This window comes from Elgaria multicarinata, chromosome 9 (assembly GCF_023053635.1).
Source record: "Elgaria multicarinata webbii isolate HBS135686 ecotype San Diego chromosome 9, rElgMul1.1.pri, whole genome shotgun sequence".
Taxonomy (NCBI): Eukaryota; Metazoa; Chordata; class Lepidosauria; order Squamata; family Anguidae; genus Elgaria; species Elgaria multicarinata.
In genome coordinates, this window is record NC_086179.1 from 54337930 (window position 1) to 54365709 (window position 27780).

The window sequence follows — 27780 nt, forward strand, 5'->3', positions numbered from 1 at the left end:
TGTGTTCCAACAGATAGGTCTGGATCAAGGAATGTGGCTTCCACTTCTAGCATTGTGTCCATGGGCCAAACTGCTTCAATCACATGTAATGTGGGGGATGGGGTGTGATTTAAAGAACTAAAGAGCATGTTGGTGAGAAGTACTGGCCCATTCACTTTGTGTTCTTTATTTTTTCTCTTCCTCTGAAACTCATCAGTTTAGCCCATGATTTCTTAGCAGTCTCTTTTCTTCAGTGGATATTTATAGCACCCACAATGTTGATTCCCAGGGTCTATCTGTATGTCTTCTAAGCCCTGCAGTGGCTGGGAATGATGCAGTCATGTGATGCAGACGTAGATTAGCAGCCACCGTGGGGCTTTTCCTTGAAGCTGCGCAGTTAAAACATTGGGGACTTACCCTGACTTTTTCATTGGGACTTGGGGGGGATTCTACACGTCATACTGAGGGCGCTTGCATGCGCCCCCAGTGCGCCCCCAAAGCGATCGTGTAGCTTGCCTGTTCGAAGAGACGAGGAAGAGGCGGAGCAGGAGGCGGCTGAGGAATCCGGCCGCGTCCTTGCCGCTGCCGCCGCTCACCTCCCCGCCGGCCTCCTGCTGCCGGCGAAAGAGCCAGACGGGTCAGAGAGCTTCTTCCGCTCTCCGCCCCGCCTTCTTCCGCCGAGCTCTCCGACCCAGCCACCGAGGAGGTAGGTGGGCGGCGGCGGTGGCAAGGACGCAGCCGGATTCCCCAGCCGCCTCCTGCTCCGCCTCTTCCTCGTCTCTTCGAACAGGCAAGCTACACGATCGCTTTGGGGGCGCACTGGGGGCGCATGCAAGCGCCCTCAGTACGACATGTAGAATCCCTCTAAGGACATCCCGGCTCTCCTGCCATCTGTCCTCACTGTGTGGTCGATCCATGGGGCATTCTGGGCAGATGGCAATCAGCGATTGGTTGCCAGAAGCCAGGAAGAGGGTGGGGGGGCAGCTCCAGTATCCGGATGACCTCTGGAAACCCCTCACTCCCTCCTTGGCATGGGGATTATCCAGCGCAAGCCCACAGGAGTGAAACCGTGGGGTTTAGGGGAAATGCATTGCCAATTTGGTGCTGTCAAGGAAGGCCCCCACTCTCATCACACAATTCTGGCTCTACCTGAATCCTGGCACAGGATTTTGGACTTTCACAGGTTTGCCCATCCTGCTACTACAACATCTGCAGTTTGCCTGCCTAATATTATGAACTGCTGAGATATTTTATTATAATCAGCAGTATATAAATGTCACAAATAAATAAATAAATACAATTCAGGATGAATCCAGGTTCCTTGCATTCGGTCTTTATGCTGCTCTGTCCCGTCTACTTTCTGTGGGTTCATTCATGGTTAGGTATCTGCAGTTCCCACCCCCAACCTGTCTGTGTCATCCATGCATCCAGTTATTATGGCACTTGCTTAAGGTTTACTTACAGAACCACAAGATAGACTCCTTCTATATATTGAAGTCCAGACTTCTCCAATCTGGTGACCTTCAAATGTTTTGGATGACAACTCCCAGCATCACTGACCATTGGTTATGCTGGCTGAGGGTGATGGGAATTGTAGTTCAAAAACATCAGGAGAGAACCGAGTTGGGAAAGGCTGTTGAAATGCAATATTTATCTGGCTTTCACAATTTTGTTTGCTGCAACTTTTGAAAATGAATGTAATATGATATTTATTGACTTCCTTGACCATTCTTGTCGGTATTTTCCCCTCCTTAGTTCCAAGTGCTGTTAAAAACATTCACATTTCACCCAATGGAATGACCAACAGCTTGAAAGTGAATTGGACCCCTGGAGGAGGAGATGTTGATTCTTATACTGTCACAGTATTCCATCAGAACCATCCCCTCAATACCCAGACTGTTTCCAAACATGTATATGAGCACACATTTAACAAACTAGAAGCTGGGGAGCAGTACAAGATTGTTGTGCAGACAAAGAGTGGCACCTTGCATAACAATTCAACAGCTGTTGGACGAACAAGTAAGTTTCTCTCTGAAGTCCATTGTACTCTGCTGCTGATGGAGCATTATGGAATGGAAACAATGGAAGGGGTTAAGTGTATTGTAATTTGTTAGGCAATAGACTACATTCTTTATTTCTCAGTGTGCATGATCTCACGGCCAAAGCACATGCTATTATTTTAATGAAGAGTAAGTACAGGGGGGATGATTGCCATTTATATTACCAAACAATGATCCATTAAAGCAAATGGATCACTATTTTGCAATACAAACTGTTGGAATGGAGAATGACATGATCGGTATCTCAAACAATGAGTGATAAGAAACATTATTATTGTTATTATTGTTATTGACATTGCAAGTTATCTCAAGTTAAAGAAAAAAGGTTCCATTCCTTCCAGTTCTTCAGAAAGGAACCTCCATTGAATTTATTCAGTGTATTTACACTGAATTGCTTAATTACCCTATTGGTTAGTATATTAAAAACTTTAGTAGGTTGGCAGCCATGACATTTAGAATATACTGGAACCACATTTATCTACATCAGACTTTGTGCACTACATCTGGTTGAACTGAGATACAAATTAAGATAAATGACCTGGACAGGACAAACCAGAATGGTGTTGTACCCTACCCTTGCCATCCCTGTCCTGCTAAAGGTCATCATAACAGTAAAGGTGAGGATGGAATAAAGAACAAAAGGAAAGGCAAAATAGCATGATTTTTCATCCCATCTTTTTGGGGGAAATGACACAGATTGTCATGAACAAGAGATCAGTTGACTGGATTTGATTTAACAAAGGTTTCAGTGTGTGTGTGTGTTCACAAATAATTAGTTAGTAATTCTCAAGATGCATGAAGAAATACCGGACATAAGTCTCACCTTTTAAACATTGTTCCCAGTTCCAGCTCCTGTTCAGGAATTGCATGCAGACAATGCCTACAGCAGTCACTCACTGATCGTGTCCTGGCATAGTGCTGCTGGTGTGGCTGAACGATATGATATCCTACTCCTGACTGAGCAAGGCATCCTTCTGAGAAACAAATCAGAGCCAGCTACTGCTAAACAACTCAGGTTTGAAGATTTAACACCAGGCAAGAAGTATAAAATACAAATGTTGACAGTCAGTGGTGGCCTCTTCAGCAGTCGGGCAGAAACTGAAGGCCGCACAGGTAATTCCAGCATTTTTATTAGGCTATAGTGAATACCTGCTGCAGTAAGCATGGAATATACCAGAAGACCTGCTCAATTTTTAATTAATTAGGAAGTGTACCATATATATTTGTATTGTATTTTTATGGATGAATACGGTTGTTTTAAACTAATTTTCTAGCTAAGCCAGCATAATATATTTAGAATATGTCAGCACATCTGCTAGTATTTTAACTCCCTAAATCATTCCTCCCATGAGCCTTTGTAAGGCTTAGAAGACCGACCTAGAGTGGTGCAGATATTTGCAAAATATGTTGTCCTCGTTCAGTCAGAACATTCAATTGAAATTAATGAGAACTTTGAGTAGAAGATGAAGTCAAGTAATTGGGAGAGTACTTCTAGAATAAAAGATTTGGGCCATTACCACAGGTGAAGCTTAAATCAGCATTTAGTTTTACCACATATGCAACTTAAATATATAAAACCTGCATTGGCTACAACAAACACTCAATTTGAAAAATGACTTTCTTCTATTTTGTTTTAACAACATTTTTTTTAATGATTTATCCCAGGTTAAAGAGCATTCTTAGAGTTGGTTTGCACATAACGCTAAGCCACTATGGGTTGTTCTAGCATTATGCGAGGTTTGTTTAATCCTTCCATAACCCATGCCACCTGGGTTCATATGACATGACAAGTCATGGGGCATACATGCCATGACTTGCATATTCAAAATGGCGGGTGGTGCTCTCCACAAAGCCCCATGGGTTAACTAACTCCCAGAAGCTTAGCATTGCATGTGAATGTGCCCATTGTCATATATGGACTAACATTGGCTTGAGCAAATATGTGCTGAAACTGGGAAAACAAAACATTTTTAATTGTTTCAATACAGACATGGTTAAAGAGCATACGGTATTAACTAAATGTTCTTTTAGTGTTTGTAAGCTACTTTGATTTTAGTTCAGAGAAAGGCGGGATGAATTACTTGATTCCAGGAATGTGCCCTGAACTATGTGTCTTTGTGTTTAGCAAATGCCAAATGAGAGAATAGTGGTGTTTATTCCAGCTTAATCAATATAGAAGGAAAGAGAATGGGCACCAAACATATGTAACCATAGCTTCTGAGGCTGTGAAATTCTGTTGTCCATTTCTTACTGCTTGCCATACTACAAAAGATGCAATCTCTTCTCTGATTTCAGCTCCAGCAGCTGTCACAGATCTGAAGGTCACAGACAGAACTACTGGGCGCCTGTCATTTAGCTGGACAGCTTCTCAGGGAGAGCTGGACAAATACGATATCTTTCTTTATAATCCAGACAAGTCTCTCCAGGACAGAATTTCCGGGGACCGGAATTTCAAGCAGTATTCTTTCCAGAACTTGGTGCAAGGCAGGTTGTACAAAATGGTGATTGTTACCCACAGTGGCAAGCTTACTAATGAATCATCCATCTTTGGGAGAACAGGTAAGAAAATCTAATAGGCTAATCTATCAGCAGTGAGCTGTGCTTTAAAAGCATCAATGGGCCAGTTTAATTGTGAAAAGCTATTACTTGTAGAGTTGCTAGTAAATATAAACCAGACTTGTTCTGCCTGACTGATAATAAGGGTTCTCAGACAGTGGCTCTGCTCACCATCATGCTAAGCTATAATTTAATGAGATGGGTATGAGCCTAACCTCCCCATGGGGCTGTAGAGTCCTCTTCCCTTCTCCTTCTTCTGTGCACTTGAGAGGAGGAATTTGGAGGATTTTGTTTCTGGTTTTGATTAACTAAAGCTTGCTTGGTGGTACAAATGAGGGACTATGATTAACCTTAACTATGGTTAGTTTAAACTAGCCAGCTTCATAAATCATGGGGTGAAATTGACTTGTTTGAAGCTAACCATAGTTAAGATTAACCACAATTTGCCAAGTTCAGACAATACAGCAATCTATAGTTAATCAAAAGCAGAAGTGAACATTTCTGACCTCTTGCTCACAGCCACATCAGAGGAGGAAGGGGAGGAGGTGCATATGAGCCCAAAGAAAGGCTAGGTTTGTTCACATCTTGCTAAACCATAGTTTAGCGTGACATCTGAATGTACCCATAGTCATAATAAGCTCAAAGTTGTTGTTGAGGAGCTTTAACCCTATGTCTCCCACTGTGGTCTTGCTCTGGATTGGGCCACCTACATCTGCTGTTTGCATTGTGGGTGAAAGCACCCATTCCCATTCAGTTCAATGGAGGCTTTCCCCTCTCCCCGTGTAAATAGGAAACATGGCTGCACAGGACCCCAGATCCAAATTGGAACTGAAGTTGGGGCAAAGGACTAAAAACCCCACCACCACCAATCATGTACTGCTTGATCTGGATTGGGACCCTAGTATGCTCCTGCAATTTGCTTTTTAAAAGCTATTCACACAATTACTAATTGCATGAATGGCCTGTTGAATTTATTCCTTAGTAATGCAGGATATTTCATCTGTTTCAAAGTTGCTCTAGATTAGCCCAATATTATATGAAGGTTCTCAAAACTGAAATGATAAATATTGTAAAGACAAAGGAAAAATGAAAGTAGGGGTAGGTGGCCACATTCACTGCTGAATTTTTCTGAAGAAAACTCCAATAAACATGCAATAAAATTGTGTTTGTTTATTATCTAGAGGCAGATATTGTCAGTTAAATAATGAGTGTAGTATGAAATTAAGTTCATAATTTTCAGTGTCAGAATTGCATCTTTAATTAAAATGTTTGCCATCACATTCAGTTATTTGAAAATTTAGAGGATAGTGTTTCTTATTTGACCATTTCCATTTTGCCATCATATGATTATCATAACTGATCACCTTCACCAACCCTAGCAAATTAACTAGAATGATTAATGCTCCTCCGCTGTCTCTTCTCTAGTCCCAGCTCCAGTTAGCAGTCTTAAAGGAGCTCATAAAAACATGACCGAGAGTCTGTGGTTCACCTGGAACCCCGCATCAGGAGATGTTGACTATTATGAACTGAATCTTTATAACCCAAACGGCACACAGAAGGAAGCACAGAAAGGGAAGGATTTGACAGAATGGCATTTCCAGGGCTTAATCCCTGGCAGAAAATATACGCTTGTTGTAGTTACCTATAGTGGTGACCTAACAAACACCGCAAGTACTGAGGGAAGAACAGGTAAAGAACTCTAGTTTCTTTTCTTTATATTATTGATGTCGTACATTGCCATATACTGATTGCTTCTGGTGTGGTATGTGTGAGAGCTTTGATGATAAGTGATTTGGAGCATGTTCCTAACCATGTTTACTCAGAAGTAGTTCCCATTGTGTTCAGTGGAGCTTACTCCTAAGTAATCATGCATAGAAATGCAGAGTCAAAGGCACAGGAATCTTTGAACAGTTTTTTTTTTAATGAGTTTAACAAGTATATAAATCAAGGCCTCACTAGTTTTTCACAGTATCCTGTTTCTTTGCATTCTTAAAGAAATAAGAAGGCTGCTCCAATCATTTTGCTTTAACGGCACAATGCTATAAGAACATAAGAAGTGCCGTGCTGGATCAGACCAAGGGTCCATCTAGTCCAGCACTCTGTTCACACAGTGGCCAACCAGCCACTGCCAGGGATGAACAAGGCAGGACATGGTGCAACAGCACCCTCCCAGCAACCGGTGCACACAGTTACTGCCTTGAATACTGGAGATAGCACACAACTAGGGGTGTGCACGGACCCCCCGCTCCGCTTCACTTGCAGATCCGCGATTTTCGGAGCGGTCCGCTTCGCCCCGCCCACGCTCCGCCCACTTCCGCTCCGCTCCGCTCGGACCTCCGGATCTGGATCGGAGCTCCGTTTTTTCCCCCCCATAGGCTTGCATTGAAAGCTAAAAAATTATACAACTTTTTTTCTGTTCAAGTTAGAAACCTCACGTTTGGCACCATGATACCTCATGGGGGTATACATACGCACGCCGAGACTCAAGGCAGTCCCATCATCCCCTGATTTTTGGGGAATTTATGAAAATCGGGCACCCCTTTCCATAGCTCCGTCAATTTTGCACGTTAAAAAAAAACCTCAAACTCACCACCATGACAGCTTATCCAGGGATACATACGCCGCACGCCGAGACTCAAGGCAGTCCCATCATCCCCTGTTTTTTGGCGGGGCTTAAACCTGCAAAATTTGGAACTTCCAAAACTCCAAGTGAGCGCAGGAAGGACTTCTCCCCTGAGTCAAAGCCACACACACACAACATCCCTGCGAGGTGGGCAGGGGAGGAGGGAGGGAAGGCAGGCAGGCATGCAGCTGGCATTTCTGGGGGCATAAGGAAGTGAGCCAAGGAAAAGCCAGTAATGCATATAAAATGGAATAAATAAACAAAGGAGGGGTGGAATTAAAAGCAGCAGTGTTGCTCAATAAACAACAAGAAGAACTTTTAAAAAAAGGCTATATCTGTCTTTTACCAGTAATAGGGGGACGTGTCCGGGGGAGAGGGAAGCAGCTGCCAGTTCAACTCAAGACAGCCATTGCTTCACCACGAGAGCTCTAAGAAGTAAACGCTCACTTCAACTCATAATAGGCATCGCTCCACCAATAAGAAGTAAACGCTCACTTCGACTCATGATAGGCATTGCTCCACCGTTTTACTCTCTTTGGAAGGCTCTGATGGCCTTCCAGTGCAGGAGAGAGTGGGGGCACGTCCACGATGAGATGCCCTAGGGGAGCTCATCCCCTTGCACCACATCTTTTCAGTTGTTCCCCAAAGTTAGGGTGGGTAGCAGTGCTGTGTTTCTATCTCTTATTCTTGGCTTAGCATATGATTTCAGGTTGTGTTTGTGCATTTGCTGGGGCTATTGTGTTAAAAAAACACTGGGAAAAGTCCGTTCAGATGAAGAAAGAGAAGTTTCCCAGAATCCCAAATTACCCGTTTTGCCTATGCCCTCCTCTAACTTTGGGATCATGTGATCATGACAGGGAGCTGACTCTGCCCCTCAGCCCTTAGAAAAAGTTATTTTTCCCACTGATTTTTTAAAAAATTCTAGAGCGCAACCCGCACCACGCAGAGAGGTGAGAGTAGTCTCAAAATGACCCCCATCCACAACTCTCTGTGCACAAGAATTTTCAGAACGATAGCTTAAACCCCCCCCCCCAGTTATCCCCGATTCTTTCCCGCAATGCAATCCTATGGGCAAAAAGCCGAAAACCGCCGTTTGAGCCGCACTGTCCCTGTTTGTTGACCCGATTTTTAAAAAAATATAGCACGCGACCCGCACAACGCAGAGAGGTGAGAGTAGTCTCAAAATGACCCCCATCCACGACTCTCTGTGCACAAGAATTTCCAGAACAATAGCTTCAAAAACAACCTAGTTATGCGCGATTATTTCCCACAATGCAATCCTATGGCAAAATGTTTTCAAGATGGCGATCGGAGCGCTCCGCCTGAACTAGGAGCTCTGAAAAATGGCCACTTCTCTTCGCCTTGCTTCTAGGGGTCCGCGGTCCGCTTCTACTCCGCCTCTGGGTAAGGCGGAGCAGGCCAATCCGCTACTGCTTCTCCGCTCCTAATCGGAGCGGAGCACATGCCTACACACAACCATCAGAGCTAGTAGCCGGCCATTGATAGCCTTTGCCTCCAGGAATTTATCCATCCCCCTTTTAAAGCCATCCAAATTGGTGGCCATCACCACATCTTGTGGTAGTGAGTTATATGTATCTACTCAGAAGTATGTTCCATTGAATTCACTGGGGCTTATATCTTCTGCAATTTCCACACAGTTGCAGCAAAAGCACAGGGATTCTGTACATTGAGACTCTGAGCTTTGAAAAAGCAGTCCAGTAGTCTATGGATAGGGCTGAAAGTTCTTGGGCAGTACCTGGTGAAATCTTTGAACTTTGGGTCAAACCAGATTCATAAGTGGATCTTTCTGAGTCCTTTTCTTTGCTTAAACCTGTGTGTGTGTGTGTGTGTGTGTGTGTGTGTGTGTGTGTGTGTGTAAGTAAGTAAAGTAGATTGGGGTCATAGAATTGGGGGAAGGGAAGCATTAACATTTTCCTTTACATCATTTCACTGATTCACCCTGCCCCAGTTTAGAGACAAGCTTTGCTCTTGGTGCCATGCAGCTAGAGGTCATGAGAGATGGGCTTTTTCAGTGGTGGTGGCAGCACAACTTTGGAACCACTGAGCTGTATCAGGCTCCTCCTCTAAGCTTCTTTTGACAGAAATGGGGGTGGGAAATCCTTTTGTCAATCTTTTAATATTTGACTGATGAATTCTGCCATTGCCTTGCTTTAGTTTTAGCCTTAGCTGTATATCGTATCTTATATTGCTGCTTTTATACTAAAAGATACTTTAATTGTATTTTATGATTGTATTTTATGTGTGTTTTGTTGTAAGCCACAATGAGCGTAGAAGACTGGAAAATAAATAATAAATGTTAAATTGCTTTCCAAGCAAATGGAACAGCTTTCTACTAGGCACCCTTGGTCCATCTAGCTCAGCGTTGTCTATGCAGACTGGCAATGACTTTCCAGGGTTTGATACCCAGATCTTTCCCAACCTTACCTAGAGATGCCTGGGGATTTAACCCAAGGATATAAATTAAATTGGAGAAATGGCATGGGGCCATCAGGGACTTAGTCACAGCCCCCCCTCCCCCCTGGCTGGTTTTAATCAAATCAACAGACTTCAGGAATCCAATCATGGATGTCTCTGATCATGTCTAATTTGTCTCTCCAAGAAACAGCGAAAAAACATTTCCAGTTGTGTGGAACCGGGGCGGGGGGGGGGGATTGGCATCAGTGCCCTGCAGCTGGACCCTACCTATTTACAAGAGAAGCAGAGTAAATGACAATTGGACCCCAGGACTGTTGTTGTTTAAATGGATACTGTTGTTTTATACTGTTGTTATATACTATATTTTTGATGGTTTTAAATTTTGTGTACTTTTTAATGTTCACTGTTTAAACTTTTGTAAACCACCCAGAGAGCTTCGGCTATGGGGCAGTATATAAATTTAATAAATAAATAAATAAATAAAAATAAGCCTTAATTTGCATAACCTATGCAAATTACAATTTTTGTATTTTTAATGTAAAGTTTGGTTTTCCTTGATGCATATTTGATGATGGAGGTAGCACAGTGTACAGTACACACAATCTCTTGATGTTCCATGTCCCACTAGTAGAAAATAGGAATCTTTTGGGAAGGTCTTCAGTAGGACTATAAGTAGATGATTTTAAAAATGTGAAGGGAGTCTTCAGTCAGAAGATCGGGTAAACAAAAACTCAGGCCCTGAAGAAAATCAAATTCTTTCAATGGGCTTCCTTCATACAAAATGCTAGGATTATTGCATTAAATGTAATTCGTAATCAAGTGTAATAAGATTGGTTATTTCCCCATTTTTCACTTTTCCTCCAGTGCCAATCCCTCCAAATACTGTGTCATTTGCTGATGTTACAAACACCTCCTTGTCCATCACATGGTTGGGCCCTCCAGACTGGACAGATTATGATGACTTTGAGCTGCAGTGGACTCCAAGAGATACCCTCACTGTCTTCAATCCTTACAGCAGTAGCAAATCAAAAGGACGCATTGTGTATGGCCTCCACCCAGGGAGACTATATCACTTCAGTGTCAGGAGTGTTAGTGGCATCATTCGGAAAACTTACAGTATATTACTTTCTGGAACTGTGAGGACAAGTAAGACACAGTAGACTTTTAAGGGACCTTGATCAGGTCGTTGTTTGAAAAGTTGGAAGACACATTAACCCAGAGTACTTCAGCTAAGCATTTATATCTTAGCTGATTTATGCATGCTTGCACGGGGGATCTATGTCTTCCCTATATTACATGTCTGTAGTACCTTCATTTGATGAGTTCCAATGGCTGAATTGCAACAGTACTCATGCACAATAGTAGAATTACGTGACCTTTTCCTTTATTTGTTCATTCAAATTGTTACTAGGGCTGCAGCATTTGTGCAGGTTTAATCAATTAAGGCTCCAGTCATATGCACACTTACCTGGGTGCCTAATCCAGAGTAAAGGTACATAGGATTGTGCTGCAGTCTTTATTAAAATTTCATTAATCAGGTGGCAATCCTATTTATTACATTTATAATCCACCTTTCTTCCATGGAACTCGAGGCAGCATAGTTGTGGTTCTCAAGCTGTCTCCTAATCCAGGCATTAAGAAGATCCAGAACTGCTTGATTCAGTTCTGGATCTTCAGAACTGAATCAAGATTCAGACAATGCCCAGATGATAGGGCTATTGTGAGGATATAGTGGGATAAACTCATATATGCCCTCCCAACTCCTTTGTAAGAATGGTGTGATACAAATGCTGCGTATAAATGGATTGTGTGGCCTTAGGCAATTACCTGTCTTTCCACCTAATAATCAGCAAAATAGTGACTTGCTTTCTTAAAGGACCATTCCAAGGCTGAACAAAACAAATATTGTAAAGCTGTTTGCAGATTTTACAAGTGCTGTGTAAATTATACAGAGCAGCAGATGCAGAACATGGATATCATTTTGCACAATAATAAGCTGAATTCAAGGAAACTTAAATAATATAGTTACCATCTACTGTAATTAACTGTAGAAATTCAAGGATGAGTACATTACTATCCTAAATTCCCCTTCCCTGTTTTAATTTTAGCTCTAGGACTCTGACTATGAAGGAAGAAAAAATGTATGAAGCACATACTTTATTCTGCTTTTGCTTTTCTTTAAAGGACCAGACAAGATACAAAGTTTACACTGCCGGCCACAGAATTCTACTTCCATTGCATGTTCCTGGATCCCACCTCACTCTGACTTTGATGGATATAGCATTGAGTGCAAGAAAATGGATACCGAAGAGATTGGATTCTCCAGAAGAATAGAGAGAGAGAGGTCTGTGTTTAACATCATGATGCTTGTGCCCCACACAAGATATTTGGTGTCCATCAAAGTGCAATCAGCTGACATGACAAGTGAGGTGGTAGAAGACCACACCATCACTATGATAGATCGTAAGTCTTTTTTTGTATGTACAGATAATGCACAAAATGGAGAGCAAAATGTGGGTGGGGCAGGAAAGCTTGCAATGTGTAATACAAGACTTTGAAATGGATGACATGTGGCCCAAACATGGAACATCTGCCTCGTGACATTCAGTGAACATTGTAATAGTTTATATTAGTTTTCAAAGCACTGAGTGTATCTTTAATTGCTAGACGTGCTTGCTTGACTCATGCTTGGAGAGTCACAGGCAAGTTTTATATTCTAACATGCCAACAAAATGAAATCATTTGTTGCCCTTCCATTTGCAAACTGTTCATTTCACCTTCTTTGAATGGTTTCTTTGTGTGCGTGTGTGTGTATGTGTGTGTGTGTTCTCATGCATCCTTTGTGGGGTGAAATCCCAGGGGGGTCCCTGGGATTGTCCCTGTGCGTCCAAATAACATACAAGGGATCCTGGGATCAGGGAAGGATGATCCCTCCTTTGCCCCGGGATCTCGCCCTCCCCTTTAGGCCCATTTTTTTCACAGTCTCAAGCTGAGCACGAGACCACAGAATGTGTGGCCGGGCATCGTGGTTTGTCCCAGCTCCTCGCAGTTACTCACGAGGGGCTGGGACCCACACACAGGGTGCAGAGTTCCTCAGGAGCACTGCAGCCATCGGGGGTGGGGGGAGCGGGAAAAATAAGAGTTTTTTTTTTAAAAAAAACTTAGCTTTTGCGCACGAGCGTCGTGCGCATCTGCCCCTTTAAGGAAAAAAACCCAAAATGGTGGGCGCGACGCCGCTCCCTCTGAGGTCGGTGCACACTGTGTGTAAACAGAGGTTTTTGAATGGTTTTAATTTTTGTGAACCGCCCAGAGAGCTCCGACTATTGGGCGGTATAGAAATGTAATAAATAAATAAATAAATAAATAAATAAATAAATAAATAAATAAATAAACAGAGGGGGATCTTGTGATAAGCACATCGCAAGATCTTCACCCCTCCATCAAGCAATAACAGGTAGGTCTAGCTAAGGCCATAGTTTCTCTGATCTTGCCTTGGTGCAGTCATTTCTTCTTCAGGACGACAAGTGGAGAAAATGTCTGAACTGCAAGTGACTCCCATTAGTTTACATTGCGGGGGGAGGGGGAGACTCTTGTAGCACCATAAAGAATAATGCACTTGCTATATGGCATTGTGGACTACAGTCCACTTCATCAGATATATGAAGTGAGGTTTTCCCCCCTCTACTTGACAACTGAGGATAACACTTCATGCATCTGATAAAATGAATTCTACTCCATGAAGGCTTATACCATAATAAATGTGTTTGTCTTTAAGTTGCTACAAAGACTCTTAGTTGCTTTTGTCTTTAGTTTATCTACTTACTGTGCCTTCGGACAGTCACTACCTCTTACAACAACTTCACAGAGTTGTGAGGATAAAAATGGGTGAGGACCATGTACTAGAAATGGGGGAGAAATTCGTTTGGTTTGCGTACAAAAACGAGCAATCAAAATGCTCATGAATTTTCATGGGAACTTAAAAAAAAAATCCTCAAAGTTCAAGACAATTTGATTCAGCATGGGTAAATCAACCTGATCCACATCTTCTGGATTAATGCACAGACTGGATCCCTGTTATCCTTTGGTTTTTGTTCATCTCTGAAAATTGCAATGCAATTCTCAGCTTGAAAAATGTACCAAAATGGGGAAAACAGGTTTAGAAATTTGAATCTTGAGGGAGATTCACTTATTTCTGTGATGAAAATACATTCAAAAATACCTATTTAAATATAAATTTCAATAAAAAAATTCATGTGGTTTTAAAATAAAATCCCAGACTAATGAGAAAATGGGACAGTATGGACTTAGAAATGAACACACGCAAAAGTATCATATAACAAAAATAGACTGATCTGTCCATCCCTAGTTTGAGTGCCTGTCATGTATTGACAAAATATAGGCAATGGCTTTTTTTACACGAGTGTTGCTCTCATTTAGGCCCTCCGTCACCACCTGCACATATTCGAGTGAACAAAGAGGATGTTGTCATTACCAAATCTTCCATCCACTTCACTTTCAATTGCAGCTGGTTCAGTGATACCAATGGAGCTGTGAAATACTTCACTGTGGTTGTGAGAGAGGCTGATGGTAAGTTTTGATGGCTATACATGATATGTTTATTAATACTTTAGTTATTGTCCTTTCACAACTGATTTATCATTGTACAATTCCATTATGACTTTTTGGGTGATTATACTATAACCATGGATGAAGTACATTTATTATTATTATTATTATTATTATTATTATTATTAATATAGCGCCATCAATGTTCATGGTGCTGTACAGAACAAAATAAAACAGAATACAAAACACCCTGCCTTATGGCTTACATTCTAACATTAATTCAAACAACAAAGATTCAAACAACAACAAAAAGTCAATCCACAAGCCTGGAATTTGGTCCTTATTAGCATTATTTGATAAATGCACCATATATATATATTTTAAAAACCAAAAACTTTCCAAATAACGTTTTCTAGGCAGTGAAGGACTGAAGCCTGAACAGCATCACCCTTTACCTTCTTACTTGGAATACAAACACAACCACTCCATCCAAATCTATCAGACAGATTATTTTGCAAGTAAATGCACTGAAAGCACAGACAGCTTTTCAAAGGATTTTGATATTCAACTTGGAGAAGAAATGGAAAATCTGGGAGGAAAGTGTGAACCAAATCAGCAGAAATATTGTGATGGACCACTAAGACCCAGCACTGCCTATAGGTCAGATTTATTGTGGTAATCGTGCCACAAAAATGTGGCATGTTATTTGAAACTATTCTTGAAAGCACTTGAACTACTCTAGATTAATAGCCTCTGTTGCATGATGTTATCTGTGCTTTGCTATGCCATTTATAATAACTTTGCCTTGCTCTGTCTCATAGATAATGTCAAAACAACTCCTTTACCCAGGTCTGTGAATGTTGCCATTCATTATATAAAGAAATCAGTGAAATGAGAAGGTCTCTATAATTTTCACCTAGAAGACTAAATTTGCTAATTCCTTGGTAGAAAAACTTGACGTTCCTAATCCTGACCATCAGTACAAGAGGTTTCTGAAGAGCTAAAATATTAAAATACACAGGATGGATACTTCTGGAATTGGGGACAAATCATAACATATCAGGGAAGGGCAGGAGGTAGATGAGGATCTACTGATATAGATTGGATTTATTTCCTGACTCCCAAATTTTTAACAAAAGCAACAACAAAATGCTCATCCGCCCTCTAAATTGGGTTGCTGAAAAAAGAAAGTAAACCAGGAGTGGATTTATGTGTTAAAGAATTGAGATCAGTTGTGTACCTAAAAATAAATTCTCGGGCTAAGCACATGCTCAAATACATTTTGTTTCTTAATTCTAAGTATACAGAAGGCCCCCTGTGATACTATTTTGCATCTGGCTGTGGTTGGTGGCTCTTGAGGATCTAGTAAAAAAACAAAAAAAGTACATCTGTGAATCTTGACACCTGCCCTTTGCTGTTTTGTCGGTCTAAATATTCTGAGCTAGTTATTTTTCTATTCCCCTGCCTGGCTTCCTTACTTTCTGAGAAGAAATCTCAGCCTGGTATGAGTTTTAGTCATGCACCCTTCTCCACCACTACAGGGAGATGGTAATGAGTAAAGTAGACTGTATTACTTTATAGTTATGTGATCATGTTGCCTCCCTGTCCACTGGCTCAGCCCTCCGCCCTCCCCAAAACCACCCATCTTTTTCCTACATAAAAGTATGTATCCTTGTAGGAAAATCATCTTGTGTGAAGTGACCCTTAGGAGCTAACAATAAATTACTAGAAAATGAGCTTGCAATGCTTCTTTAGAATTTGGACCTTTACTGTCCTATTTTAAACTACTGTTCCATATTAGGTATTTTTCTCTCTTAAATCCTCAGGCTAGAAAACCAGGGTGCTTCCAGATGAAGCTTTTATTGCGCAGTCACATTGCTTCATTCAAAGAGTTTTATGGGAAGTCCAGAAGATGACATCTTCAATTTATAATCCTCCTGTGCTTTCTCACCACTACTTCCATCTTTTTTCTTACAAAAAAAAAATACTGTTAAAAGATGAAAATATGGAATTGCAGCACAATGCCTTTTGATTGTTAGCTCTAGGAGCCCTCTGTCTAGAAGCACCTCCAATCTCATAAAAACAATACAAGTTGTTTAGTTCTGGTCACATTTTAATTTAAATTATATGTGTAAAAGCACACTATTTTCTTTATTCACCTTCTAACTGAATGTGGGTACCAAACATTGGGCTTCTAACCAGGACTACTCATCAATATGAGGCTGTTGAACTGGAGCCAACAAATAAGTACTTAGGATGAATGTAACAATCTCTCTGCCAATACATATTAATTGTGATGCAGAATTTTAGAATCAGAGTGCCAGTTCTTTGGAAAGTTGGCTGTTTTTCTAAATATAGTTGGGCTAAGAAGGGACAACGACAAAGCAAAATAGGCAACAGACCCTGCTGGGTAATAGATTGACTAACCATACTGTGTTTCTATCATTTCTAAACTGTGCTGAATTCTCAGCTCTCTAAGCTGGCCAGCATGATTTCACCTCTCCTACAGATCATTGTAAAACTTTGAAATAATGTATTTGCTCTGGCTATGTTCAAAACCTTTTTCTTTAGTTTGCTTGCATGAATATCCCACAAAATGAGCAAGGACCATACTTGGAAATTATAAATGGGATGTGGATTGGGAAATTCTAATTGTGAACATTTTTTAAAAAAAATATATGAATTCACTCCGATAAAGAGCAGCTGTGTATAGTTTGATCTGCACATGCAAACACAGAGGACCAGCTTTTGCATCATGATTTACTAACTGTTTGAAGCAATATATGCAGCACAGAGGTGGTTTGGGGTGGAGCATGATTTTAGGGCAAGGCTTCCTAAGGGGGAAACAACACTTTTTCTTGAAGTGTAAAAAACCATAAGCATCCTAGGCCGGATCTACACTAGTCTTATACTGTTGCTAGTGTCCCTTTCTAACGTGGTTCTCTGTATCGGTTCTCTGAATCACGGGGCATACTAGCGTGACTTACGTTTCACTGTAATGTTACTGCAGGGCACATTGTTAAATCCTTTCCGTTGTTCTGGGTTGCTCTGAGCTGCTGGGTTTGCTCCACCCACTGCCTGCCTCATTCCTAGCCAGCAGTGCAGGGCAGTAGTCATAAGCACACACACAAACCCCCTCCCAAAACATCTTAATGCAGGTCCCAGGGAATAGCCTGAGTGCATAGGAGCCAGCCACTTTGCTGAAGCTAAGCAGGGTTGGGTCTGGTCAGGGTTTAGATAGGAGACCAAATTGAAAAGTTTTAGCAGCAGCCCTATTTAAGCCCCGCTGGTCATGAGTTTTGGACTGGGAGCAAGAGACCCTTGTTAATTTTCCTGCACGGAGCTACAGCAATCCTTTGAGCGCTCCTCAGCTCCTTTGCAAAGAGGGGGGAAATGTTAAAAAAAAATCATAAAAAATCAACCGATGACCCAATTTGATTCAAATTTTAAGGCAGGATGCATGGGAGTACTTCACAATAAAAGCAGATTCTAAGGTGGAAAACTTCTGAGTCCTTTGCATGCAGTGATTGCACAGTATAAGGCTGGTGTGATTTATCTGCTGTAGCAGATAAGATAGCAAACGGGGCGTAGGAAGGAGAACAGGAAGTGGGCGGAGCAAACCCAGCAGCTCTGAGAAAGGGAGAGGGAAATTGCCGGTAGAACGAGGCACATGAATCTGTAGCCACGCTGGAACTAAGAAATAGAACCGGTAAGTAGAACTCATTTACAACGTTGGAGACCCAGGGTCACGTGACGCTGTGCGTCACAGTAACCCATTCAAAACGTTAGAATAACACCAGTGTAGATTCCCACCTAGGCTCTTCAGTTCCTTTCTTTCATATCTTATTAAGGGCCAAACTGTACTTGCCTCAGGAGATACATGATTAGATCTTCCGATCTCTTTTTCTTGACTTAAAAGCTACAATTGGGGCTATGGTTCTGGGGAAGGCTGCTTACACCTTACGTCCACACCCCTGATTTAAATCACATACCCAAAGCTGGTATTAGCTTCAGAAGGGGGGAGGGAGGCAGGATGGAGTAATTTAAATTGGAGGGAATGCACAGGGGGGAGACTTTTAAAAAAAATCTCACCCAGTGCCCTGACTTTGATCCAATTCGAACTTTCTACAGCTGGTTTTAAGTAAAGTAAAAGATATTGGGAGATCCAGTTACGGATCTTCTGCATCATGTATAGCCTGGCCAAAACCAACACTTGGAAATATTCAAAAAGTACTTTCGCTTTTGTGACACTGTAAAGCTGAAAGTGAGGGATGGAAATTACAAACCTAAAGGTAAAGTGAAAGCATAATACTGACAGGCTAGAAGCCTGTATTTACATCGTTTGATACTTTTAATAACCTTTAGTAGTTCACATAGTAATAACTTCCATAATAACTTTGGCACTTCCATCCATTTGGGGCTATGTTTTTAAATTATACCTGAATAATTTAAATAATTTTTTCAAAAAACAAACAGTTTTTTTCCCCTTCCAGGATCAGTGTCCGGGCTTTCACACAACTCTGTAGAGAAGACCTGAAGGAACACCCGGAGCCCTTATTTTCTGATACCTATTTCTCTTTGCCAATCACTACTGAGTCTGGTTAGTTTCTTCTCTTTAGCTGTGAGACATTTGGGGGCGGTATTTGAAATATGAGCTTTGGCTGAAGACAAAAGAGAGCAGTAGAGCTCTAGCAGTAACTTGGCCAGGAGTGTTTTTCACTGAATCCATCTAGGTTGAATCTGAACACCCTTTTTATTTAATGAGAACCTAGGAAATGTGGTTCATGACTTCCTCATTTGGAAACTAGATCAGGGGTCCCCAATCTTCTTGGACTCGTGGGCACATTTGGGAATTTGAGACCATGCTGGGGGCATCATCACCACAAAATGCCTAACCAGTGGATTGTCACTTTGGCATCTACCTGTTGCATCTATGGATTTTAGGCTGCATCTTGTTCAGCCACTTTTGTTTCATATGTATGGGACTCTGCAACATCTCTTTAATAAGGGATTGTCTAATTCAGCTAATTGCTGGTGATGCAATTCACTAGTGCTTCTTTTAAGCATATGTTTTGGCAGTGTCCAGTAGTTGCTTCTTTTGGGGGGAGAAAATATTATACAGATAAATGTTGTGCTGGAACAGTCTTTAATATTCACTGATGTACACACTCTTTTAACTTATTTCCCTGCTTCATGGAAATTAACAAATGGTCAGCAAAAATTGATTTTCTGCACCCGTTTGACAGCTAAAAGACTGATGTTACAACACTGGAAGGATAAACACTCTTACAATGCTTTCAATATTTGAACATGACTCAAGTACTGAAATGTTTTGAGTTTTTAAAAAAATCCAATTTCATGGAAAAACACTCCCAATTTGATATCTATGAGTATGGTTGCAGCAAAACATAAATGAAATATATAATCATCGTAAGCTATAAAATGAAGTTCAGAAATAATTAGGGAGAGTGGCTTCAGTGGTAATTAATTTAATGCCTTAAAATATTATTTTTATTATCTTTAGCAGTAGAAACATCAATTCTTAGCACTTGGCCAAAAAAAGCTGATTCATTTTATCTGGTTAAAAAGATTTCCAAGAGTGGCAGTGAAAATACTTTTTCCAAAAAGAAAAAGAAAAGAGGGCTTAGAATTCCAATTATAATAAGTTGTTATTATACAGCAAGTCCTGCTTCATTTTATGATTGGTATACCACCGGCAAAACAGTTCCAAACAGCACAGCAAGAATATATGAAAAGTAATCTGCTGGACTTATTTTTGTTTCAAAAAAGGAGAACAAGACTCCAATATGTTATCAACAATTAAGACATTCCTAGTGATTCGGTACAAAATTTAAAGCACTTCTGAGTCCAGGTTTATCACTGATAACATCAGAATCTGTCCACCACATTTTGCACCAGCTGAAGTTTCTGAATGCTTTTCAGAGGCAACCCCACATTGTCTGAGAAGGTCTGACAATGTGTAAAAATGGCCACATTGAACAGAGCATTTCATTGTGTAAATCCTTCCTATAAATTACATCAAAAAAACAGAAAGGGAGGAGGAGTCTTCTCATATAATCACCTTTCTTCTCAACTGAAAAATCTGAGTCCATCTTACTTATCTGATTTATGTATAAAATTGTTTCAGAGCCCTCATTTGGAGTTATAGAAGGAGTGAGCGCTGGTTTATTCCTAATAATTATGCTGGTGGCTGTGACCGCATTGCTTGTCTGCAGACAAAAAGTAACGTGAGTAGAAATTAATGTTTCTCCTGCCAGTGCCAAATGGAAGATGGAAATTTACATAGAATGTGATGTAAATTTCAGTTTATGACTGAGAGATGATTTATTTATTTATTTATTACATTTATATACCACCCCATAGCCGAAGCTCTATGGCGGTTTACAATATCTAAATGTAGAAACTTTCTTTAGCATTGCACTTTCATAAACTATTGCACAATATGTTCCACGTTCTCTTGCTCTCTATTTAAAGATAGATAGATAGATGGATATGCTATAATATATATTTGGTAATGTAACTAAGAAGCAGGATTGCAGCCTTAACACCAATACTATGCTTTGAAGATGAGATGGGATGCATCATGTGCGAAGTATGCAGCAAAATAGAGGACTGTGACATTGCAGAGAACCATCCTAAACTTGTTCTTACAAAAGACATGATTTGTTTTTGACGATTTGGCTCCCTGGTAAGCCAAAACATTTCCTTTTACTAATGCGCAAGATGTAATGCTGGTTAACTTCTTATATTGCAGTAGTAGTCATGAAAGACCAACAGCAAGAGTGAGCATTCGCAAAGACAGGCCACTGTCAGTTCACTTGAACTTGGGACAAAAAGGGTAAGGTCTACGTGTTTGCCTTGGCATCATAAAACCACGCTTTCTGCCTAATTACTAGCTGACATTTTCTTTCGTTTTCTTTCCAAATGACCTAAAGGAGCCGGAAAACTTCCAGGTAAGAGCTAATGCCATGTCATTTCAGACAACTTCCTTTTTACCAACTCCTTGTGTTTTTTTACTGTATTTACAGATGTTTCTTTTTCCCACTTTTAAATATTTTAGCCCAATAAAAGTAAATCAGTTTGAAGCACACTTCACCAAACTTCAAGCAGATTCCAACTACCTTCTGTCCAAGGAATATGAGGTAAGGACTGAATAGGATGGAATATGTATTCTCTTCCCATCCACCTCCACCCCTGTCCCACCCTCTGAATGGGCTGGTTTCTCACACTATGATTTCTCAAGAACAATAAAATTAAAGGGGACTGCATCAGTGAGATGGTTGGTCTGTATGGGGAGAGGAAGCTGTATTTTTGGGAGCTAATATAGGAAGGAGCATCATCACATGCCTTAGTGCAGGGGGGCGATGGGAGATAGCAGTGGAGTGGGGCTAGGTCAGCAAGTGCAGGTGCCATTTTGGTGCACTTTCACAAGAGTTTTCAGCAACTTGCTGATCCTATCCCTGTTTTAACGTGCCTTGATTGCTGCATACTACTGTGCAGGAACATCAAGATAGCCTCTGCACTTCCTAGCTGGTTCCCTCCCTGCTGCCTCCACTCAGCAGCATGAATGTGGTGCTCTACCCTCTTGCTTGGCCTTCAGTGGGTCTCTGAGCAGTGTGGCCCATCCATCCATGCACATTCCCCACTGGCATCCCCACTCAAGCAGATCAATCCTGTATGGATAAGCCTATTATTGTCAACCTCCTCAGCCTTTTAAACATCTCACAAAGTTTTATTTTATTTATTTATTTATTTATTTATTTATTTATTACATTTTTATACCATCAGTTGGTGACGAAAGGAGTACAGTGTAGGCGCCAGGCGGACCTCTCTGGGGAGCTCATTCCACAGCCGGGGTGCCACAGCAGAGAAGGTCCTCCTCCTAGTAGCCACCTGCCTCACTTCCTTTGGCAGGGGCTCACGGAGAAGGGCCCCTGTAGATGATCTTAAGGTCTGGGCAGGTACATATGGGAGGAGGCGTTCCTTCAGATAACCTGGCCCCAAACCGTTTAGGGCTCTAAATGTCAATACCAGCACTTTGAATCGGGCCCGGACTTGGACTGGCAGCCAATGAAGTTGTAAAAAGACTGGCGTAATGTGGTCTCACCAGCCAGTCCCTGTTAGTAAACGGGCTGCCCTGTTTTGTACCAGCCGAAGTTTCCGGACCGTTTTCAAAGGCAGCCCCACATATAACGCATTGCAGTAATCCAAACGAGAGGTTATCAGAGCATGGATAACTGTAGCTAGGCTATCTCTGTCCAGATAAGGGCATAGTTGGTATATCAACCTAAGCTGATAAAAGGTGCTCTTTGCCACTGACTTCACCTGTGCTTCAAGTGACAGTTCTGGATCCAAGAGCACCCCCAAACTATGGACCCGATCCTTTAGGGAGAGTGCAACTCCGTCCAGGACAGGGCAAACATCACCTCGCCTGACAGATGAACCACCCACTAACAGTACCTCCGTCTTGTCTGGATTGAGTCTCAGTTTATTAGCCCTCATCCAGTCCATTACCGTGCCCAGTTTCCAAACAACAGCTTCATTTCATTAGCATAATGAGTGGTGACTATGGACTAAGTTGATAAAAAAAAAACTAGCCCTGAGTGGAGAGGGATAGGTCAGAGGTTGAACCATTTGGCACAATCCAAAATTGTTTAATTTCAATCTCATCTATTCCTATGCCTTAGTCTTGGCTAGCTGATGTGCTGAGACCATATATTAATATAATTTATCTATTTTACCTCCTGTTTTCTTTCATTTGGCCTTTCACAGGATCTAAAGGATGTGGGTCGAAACCAATCATGTGACATAGCACTTCTGCCAGAGAACCGAGGGAAAAATCGATACAATAATATATTGCCCTGTGAGTTTTAAAATTGGACATGAGCCTTTTTATTTCTTTTCCTCTTCTTATATCTCTTTGGCAAGAACAAGAGATGTGGTATATTCTTTATTCCAGTACCTCTCCCTGGCAACAAAGCACTACTCGCATCAAAGGGTCTTAGTCATTAGTATTCATAATGTCGGCCCCCTAATAAGAGAACTCACTTACTTCACACCAGAAGTGCAGTGACTAATAATGTTCATCCTGAACACGAAAGACTTCAGCTGTTAAAGCAATTTTGCAGAATTGTCACTGTTGATGGTAGACAGATGTAGCAATAAATAACAACCTTTGCATGCATGGTTGGTTTTATGTGATCAGCCCCAGAAGATGAACAGCAAAGTTTCTTCTTTAGTAGTCTGACAAAAATCGGAAACAGAGTCTATTCTAATAGGTTTATAAATCACTCCTCCAACATTACTGATTTGGTAGGCAGTAGATTCTTCATCCATCAGAATAAATCTAAAATCCAATGAAAGTCTAACACTCATTTCATTGCTTTCAAATTCAGAACACGGGAACAATGTTGTAGAATTTGGCCTGTTCATTTCAATGGATTTACTCTAACATTGGATACAACCCTCTATTGCAAAATAGTGATCTATTTGCAGGTACACGCCCCACAATCCAGACTAGGCATTTCATGGGGGGGGGGGGGTTAAAACTCTCCTACCTCCCACATATAGTCCTGTGCCCACTCTAGAGTAAAAATGAAATAAAAAAAGAAAAGAAAAAAGCAATGTCTGCTTTGGCCTTGTTATTCTCCTCTCTACACACTGGAGTAGTTTTCTCAAGAGTTTGCAGATGAAAAAAAATGCACTGTTTGAAAATACCTGCATTGAACAGGGGTTGGACTTGATGGCCTTATAGGCCCCTTCTAACTCTACTATTCTATGATTCTGTGTGGTGTTGGAAGTAATCAAAAGAGGGGGTGCTGCTCCATCCAAACAATGTTCTCTTGAGTTGTATAGGTTTTGCTATTTACCAGAACATCATTTACCAGAGAGAATTATATTATTGTTTTTAAAATGACAATATACATGGTTGTTTGGTTTTTAATAATTGGACATGTCAATATGATTTGTTTTCCAGTTAATAAATTTTAGCCCCTTTTAGTCAGATCCCAATTTAGGCATTCACAGCTGGGCTGGTGGAACTGGACTTCCCCATCCCCTTCTCCTCAACTCCCCCCCCCCCGGTGAAAATGCTACCCAGAGGGTCGGGGACCCTGCTGAATGGGGTGAGCTATGGTGTGTTGGTGGGGAAGGGGGGATCCCTGAAAATTGGGCAGAGGCACCTTCCATGAGCAAAGCTCTTCCATTAATGGAAGGCAGATCTGGATCCAACCCATAGTGCCTAGATGAAAGGCGCTGTATGAATATGAACCATTTATAACCACATATAATCTAATATGCTGATTTATACCTTGAATGCATTTCTATACATAATAAAAATAAAGGAAACTAATCATTGGGAACCAGTGATAATATTTTTGTAATGAATCTCTTCCTTCAGATGACACAACAAGAGTGAAACTGTCAAATGTAGATGATGACCCATGTTCTGACTATATCAATGCGAGCTACATCCCAGTAAGTGATTCCATGTTTCTTTTTTACGGCCCTTTGAAAGTAATCTGAAGTCAAGTTTTTATATCTCTAATCTACCATCACTGCTCCCAATCCATCTGTAATTGCAAGCCAAATTCTGACAATTGTGTCTGACTGGTTTCCCTAGAATTGAAATTCTGCCCAGAACTGCCCAGAGAGCTTCGGCTATTGGGCGGTATAGAAATGCAATAAATAAATAAATTACCCCTTAAGAAGCCACTTAACTGGATTTGTTGTAGGTTTATTCAATCTACATTAGAAGCTGGCAAGGACATGTTTTCAAATGTTGCATTATTTGCAGAACCTGTACAAAAAGGTGCAGTTATTTGCTACAATTGGCACCCAATTTCTGAAATCATATTTCATCCTGAAAACATGTAGACCTTCGGTTAAAGTAAAATTGGCAAGATTTGACTATGCCGTTTCATTTCCCATAAAGAACAGCAGAATCCCTTCCAAATCCACAGATCTCTGAATGAATGTCATATCCACGATGCTCTCCCTACCACCACATTCCAGCTTAGGATATTATTATTATTATTATTATTATTATTATTATTATTATTATTATTATTATTGCCATTGACAACATCAGTTCCTGTCCTTCCTCCAAGGATCTCGGGGCTTAGATGGTTGTCCTTCTCCCATTTTATTCTCATAATAATCTTGTGGTGCCCGAGTGAGTCTCATGGCTGAGGAAGCATTTGAACCTGTCATGTAGATCTGCCTTACCCAACTTGGTACCCTCCAGATGTTTTAGGTTTCAACTGTTATCAGCCCAAGCTATCATGGCCCATGGCTAAGAATGCTGGGAGTTGTCATCCAAAACATTTGGAGGGCACAGACTGGGGAAGGGCAATCTAGGGTATGTGCACACAGGAGGAGTTCCAGCTGCCACTTTGTCCAGGGACCAGATGATGGCTGGAGCATGACCACAAAGGGCCGGGTGGGGGAGTCATTCAGGGCCCCCATCCAGAAGTTTACCAACTGTCTGTTGCTATTTGATTCTCAGGCATCCTTTTAAGATAGATCAACCTTCTGTCTTCTTACAGCATTCTATATTGTAGACTATGTTGTTGTCTGTGTGTGTGTGTGTACCTGCAATATATACTGCCAATTAGTAGTGCCTACAACATTGCCAATTTACTTCAGTGGGTCACTATTTGGCAATATAAATTGCAGGCATGAGCTGGGGGAATACAGATCAGGACCACAGCAGCGAGTAAGGGTACAAACACCCCCCAAGATAGGATCCTATCTGGATTTGAGGGCCTGCACTTGCCATAGAGGAAAACATAGCTAGCTATGTTTAAAGTAATGGATACTTTGGCTTTTGTGGGTTGATCTTGAGGGGCAAGAGGATTGGCTGGTAGAAGGATGGCCTGATTAGAATAGATGGCCTTTTGGGCCCTTCCAGCCCTATGATTCGATATACTGACATGTTCTCTCTTTTCCAGCCACCCTTTGGCTCCTAAACATTCAGGCAATCTTTAACACTGTGTTCTTAGGCCAGATATCCAGGAAAGATGTCTCTGGTTACTATGGTGCTATCTAAACTAATGATAGTTTCTGAATTGGCAGGGCAATAATTTTCGTAGGGAATACATTGCAACTCAAGGACCTCTGCCTGGCACAAAGGATGATTTCTGGAAAATGGCATGGGAACAGAATGTTCACAATGTTGTCATGGTAACCCAGTGTGTTGAGAAGGGCCGGGTGAGTATATAGTTTTCCTGCTTGTTAATTACTTCTCTCTTCTTTAAAATTACACTAGCACTGAGATAACCTCATGAATTCCACATTGTAGGAGGAGCTTTGTGATTTTTCTTTCTTTATATTGAGAAGTCCTTCACAAGGAATCCAACTACCCTTCGGGCTTGTAGCCATTAGTTGTAGTGCTCCAATAGCAGGTCAGACAATGACAAGAAATTGTACTAATAGAATCATGTTCCAAATGAAAGGGAGGTTTAGGTTCACTGCATAGTCGTCAGTTCTGCTATTTTCAATCTCATTACTCAGTGACATCAGATTCCACTGAACAACTATTGCCACATATCTCTGACCAGGTTCTCATGACATTGGGGGTGTTTAATAAGTCATGGTGGCTTGCTAACCCCCACCCCCTTTGTGCTGGTTATATTTTTGCTGATTTCCCAAATTACCTTCACCAGGTGCAGGTTCAAACCCGGCAAGGGTGGATGGTATGGTTAACAAACCACTGAGAACTCAACATGTGTACATGGGTTGGATCCGGAGGCTGCATGAGTGGAGTTTCACTCCCAGAAACTTCCACTCATGGAACTGGTAGAGGGATCGGCTTTCATTTATTCCCCCTGCACCCCCTAAAATCCTGTTCTGGAAGACCCCGAGGGCATCTAACAAGGTTATGAAGCTGCAGGGGGAAGATGGAGTCAGTGAAAATTGCCTCAGCAACCCCTTCCATAGGCAGCAGCTTCCACTGTATCGCCAGCCTGTCTCCAAAAAGAAGATACTGTAGATCAAAGCCATTCTTTTTGCGGAGTTGTGGCCTTCTGGCCAATTTTGCACAAGACTGATTTTTTATGACTTTTTATTTATTTACATATTTATTAAAATATTTTTAAAAGACTCTTTATCCTTGTGAATATCAAGGTGGTCTACAAGAATATGATTTCTTTAAAGTGCAACTACCATTAAAACAATAAAACTGCATTATCATAATATAACGAAAGAACTCAGCAAACATAATCCAACCGTTAGATCAAATCAATCGATTAAAATGCCAGACCAAGCAAAACAGTTTTATGCTAGGGCAGGAAAAGTTTACAATGTTGGCGCCAGTTACACCTTTGCATGGGAGAGGGTATTGCATAATTAGGGTGCCACAACAGAGGGCTCTTTCCTTGGTTGTCACAAGTTCTTGATGATTGTAAAGCACAGGCAGGATGATATAGAGAGAAGGTCTCCTGCAGATATTTGGGTCCCCAACTATTTCAGAGCTTTAATAGCTAGCACCAGCTCCTTGAATTGAGTTTGGAAGTGAATAGGCAGCCCTTCAACTCCCAA

General features: G+C 41.3%; 1 protein-coding gene across 3 annotated transcripts in view; it reads left to right on the forward strand.

The window, feature by feature from the left end:
* PTPRB (protein tyrosine phosphatase receptor type B) overlaps positions 1 to 27780 on the forward strand; it is an 80542-nt gene that overhangs the window by 44494 nt on the left and 8268 nt on the right. For all 3 annotated transcript variants that reach the window (XM_063133891.1, XM_063133890.1, XM_063133888.1), the window contains 16 exons: positions 1735 to 1998; positions 2883 to 3152; positions 4335 to 4598; positions 6021 to 6284; positions 10519 to 10800; positions 11839 to 12117; positions 14092 to 14241; positions 14637 to 14880; positions 18714 to 18820; positions 20369 to 20468; positions 20996 to 21079; positions 21177 to 21194; positions 21302 to 21383; positions 23014 to 23104; positions 24641 to 24717; positions 26317 to 26451. In XM_063133891.1, the coding sequence (XP_062989961.1) occupies positions 1735 to 1998; positions 2883 to 3152; positions 4335 to 4598; positions 6021 to 6284; positions 10519 to 10800; positions 11839 to 12117; positions 14092 to 14241; positions 14637 to 14880; positions 18714 to 18820; positions 20369 to 20468; positions 20996 to 21079; positions 21177 to 21194; positions 21302 to 21383; positions 23014 to 23104; positions 24641 to 24717; positions 26317 to 26451 (2711 nt within the window). The remainder of the gene's footprint in view (positions 1 to 1734; positions 1999 to 2882; positions 3153 to 4334; positions 4599 to 6020; positions 6285 to 10518; positions 10801 to 11838; positions 12118 to 14091; positions 14242 to 14636; positions 14881 to 18713; positions 18821 to 20368; positions 20469 to 20995; positions 21080 to 21176; positions 21195 to 21301; positions 21384 to 23013; positions 23105 to 24640; positions 24718 to 26316; positions 26452 to 27780) is intronic.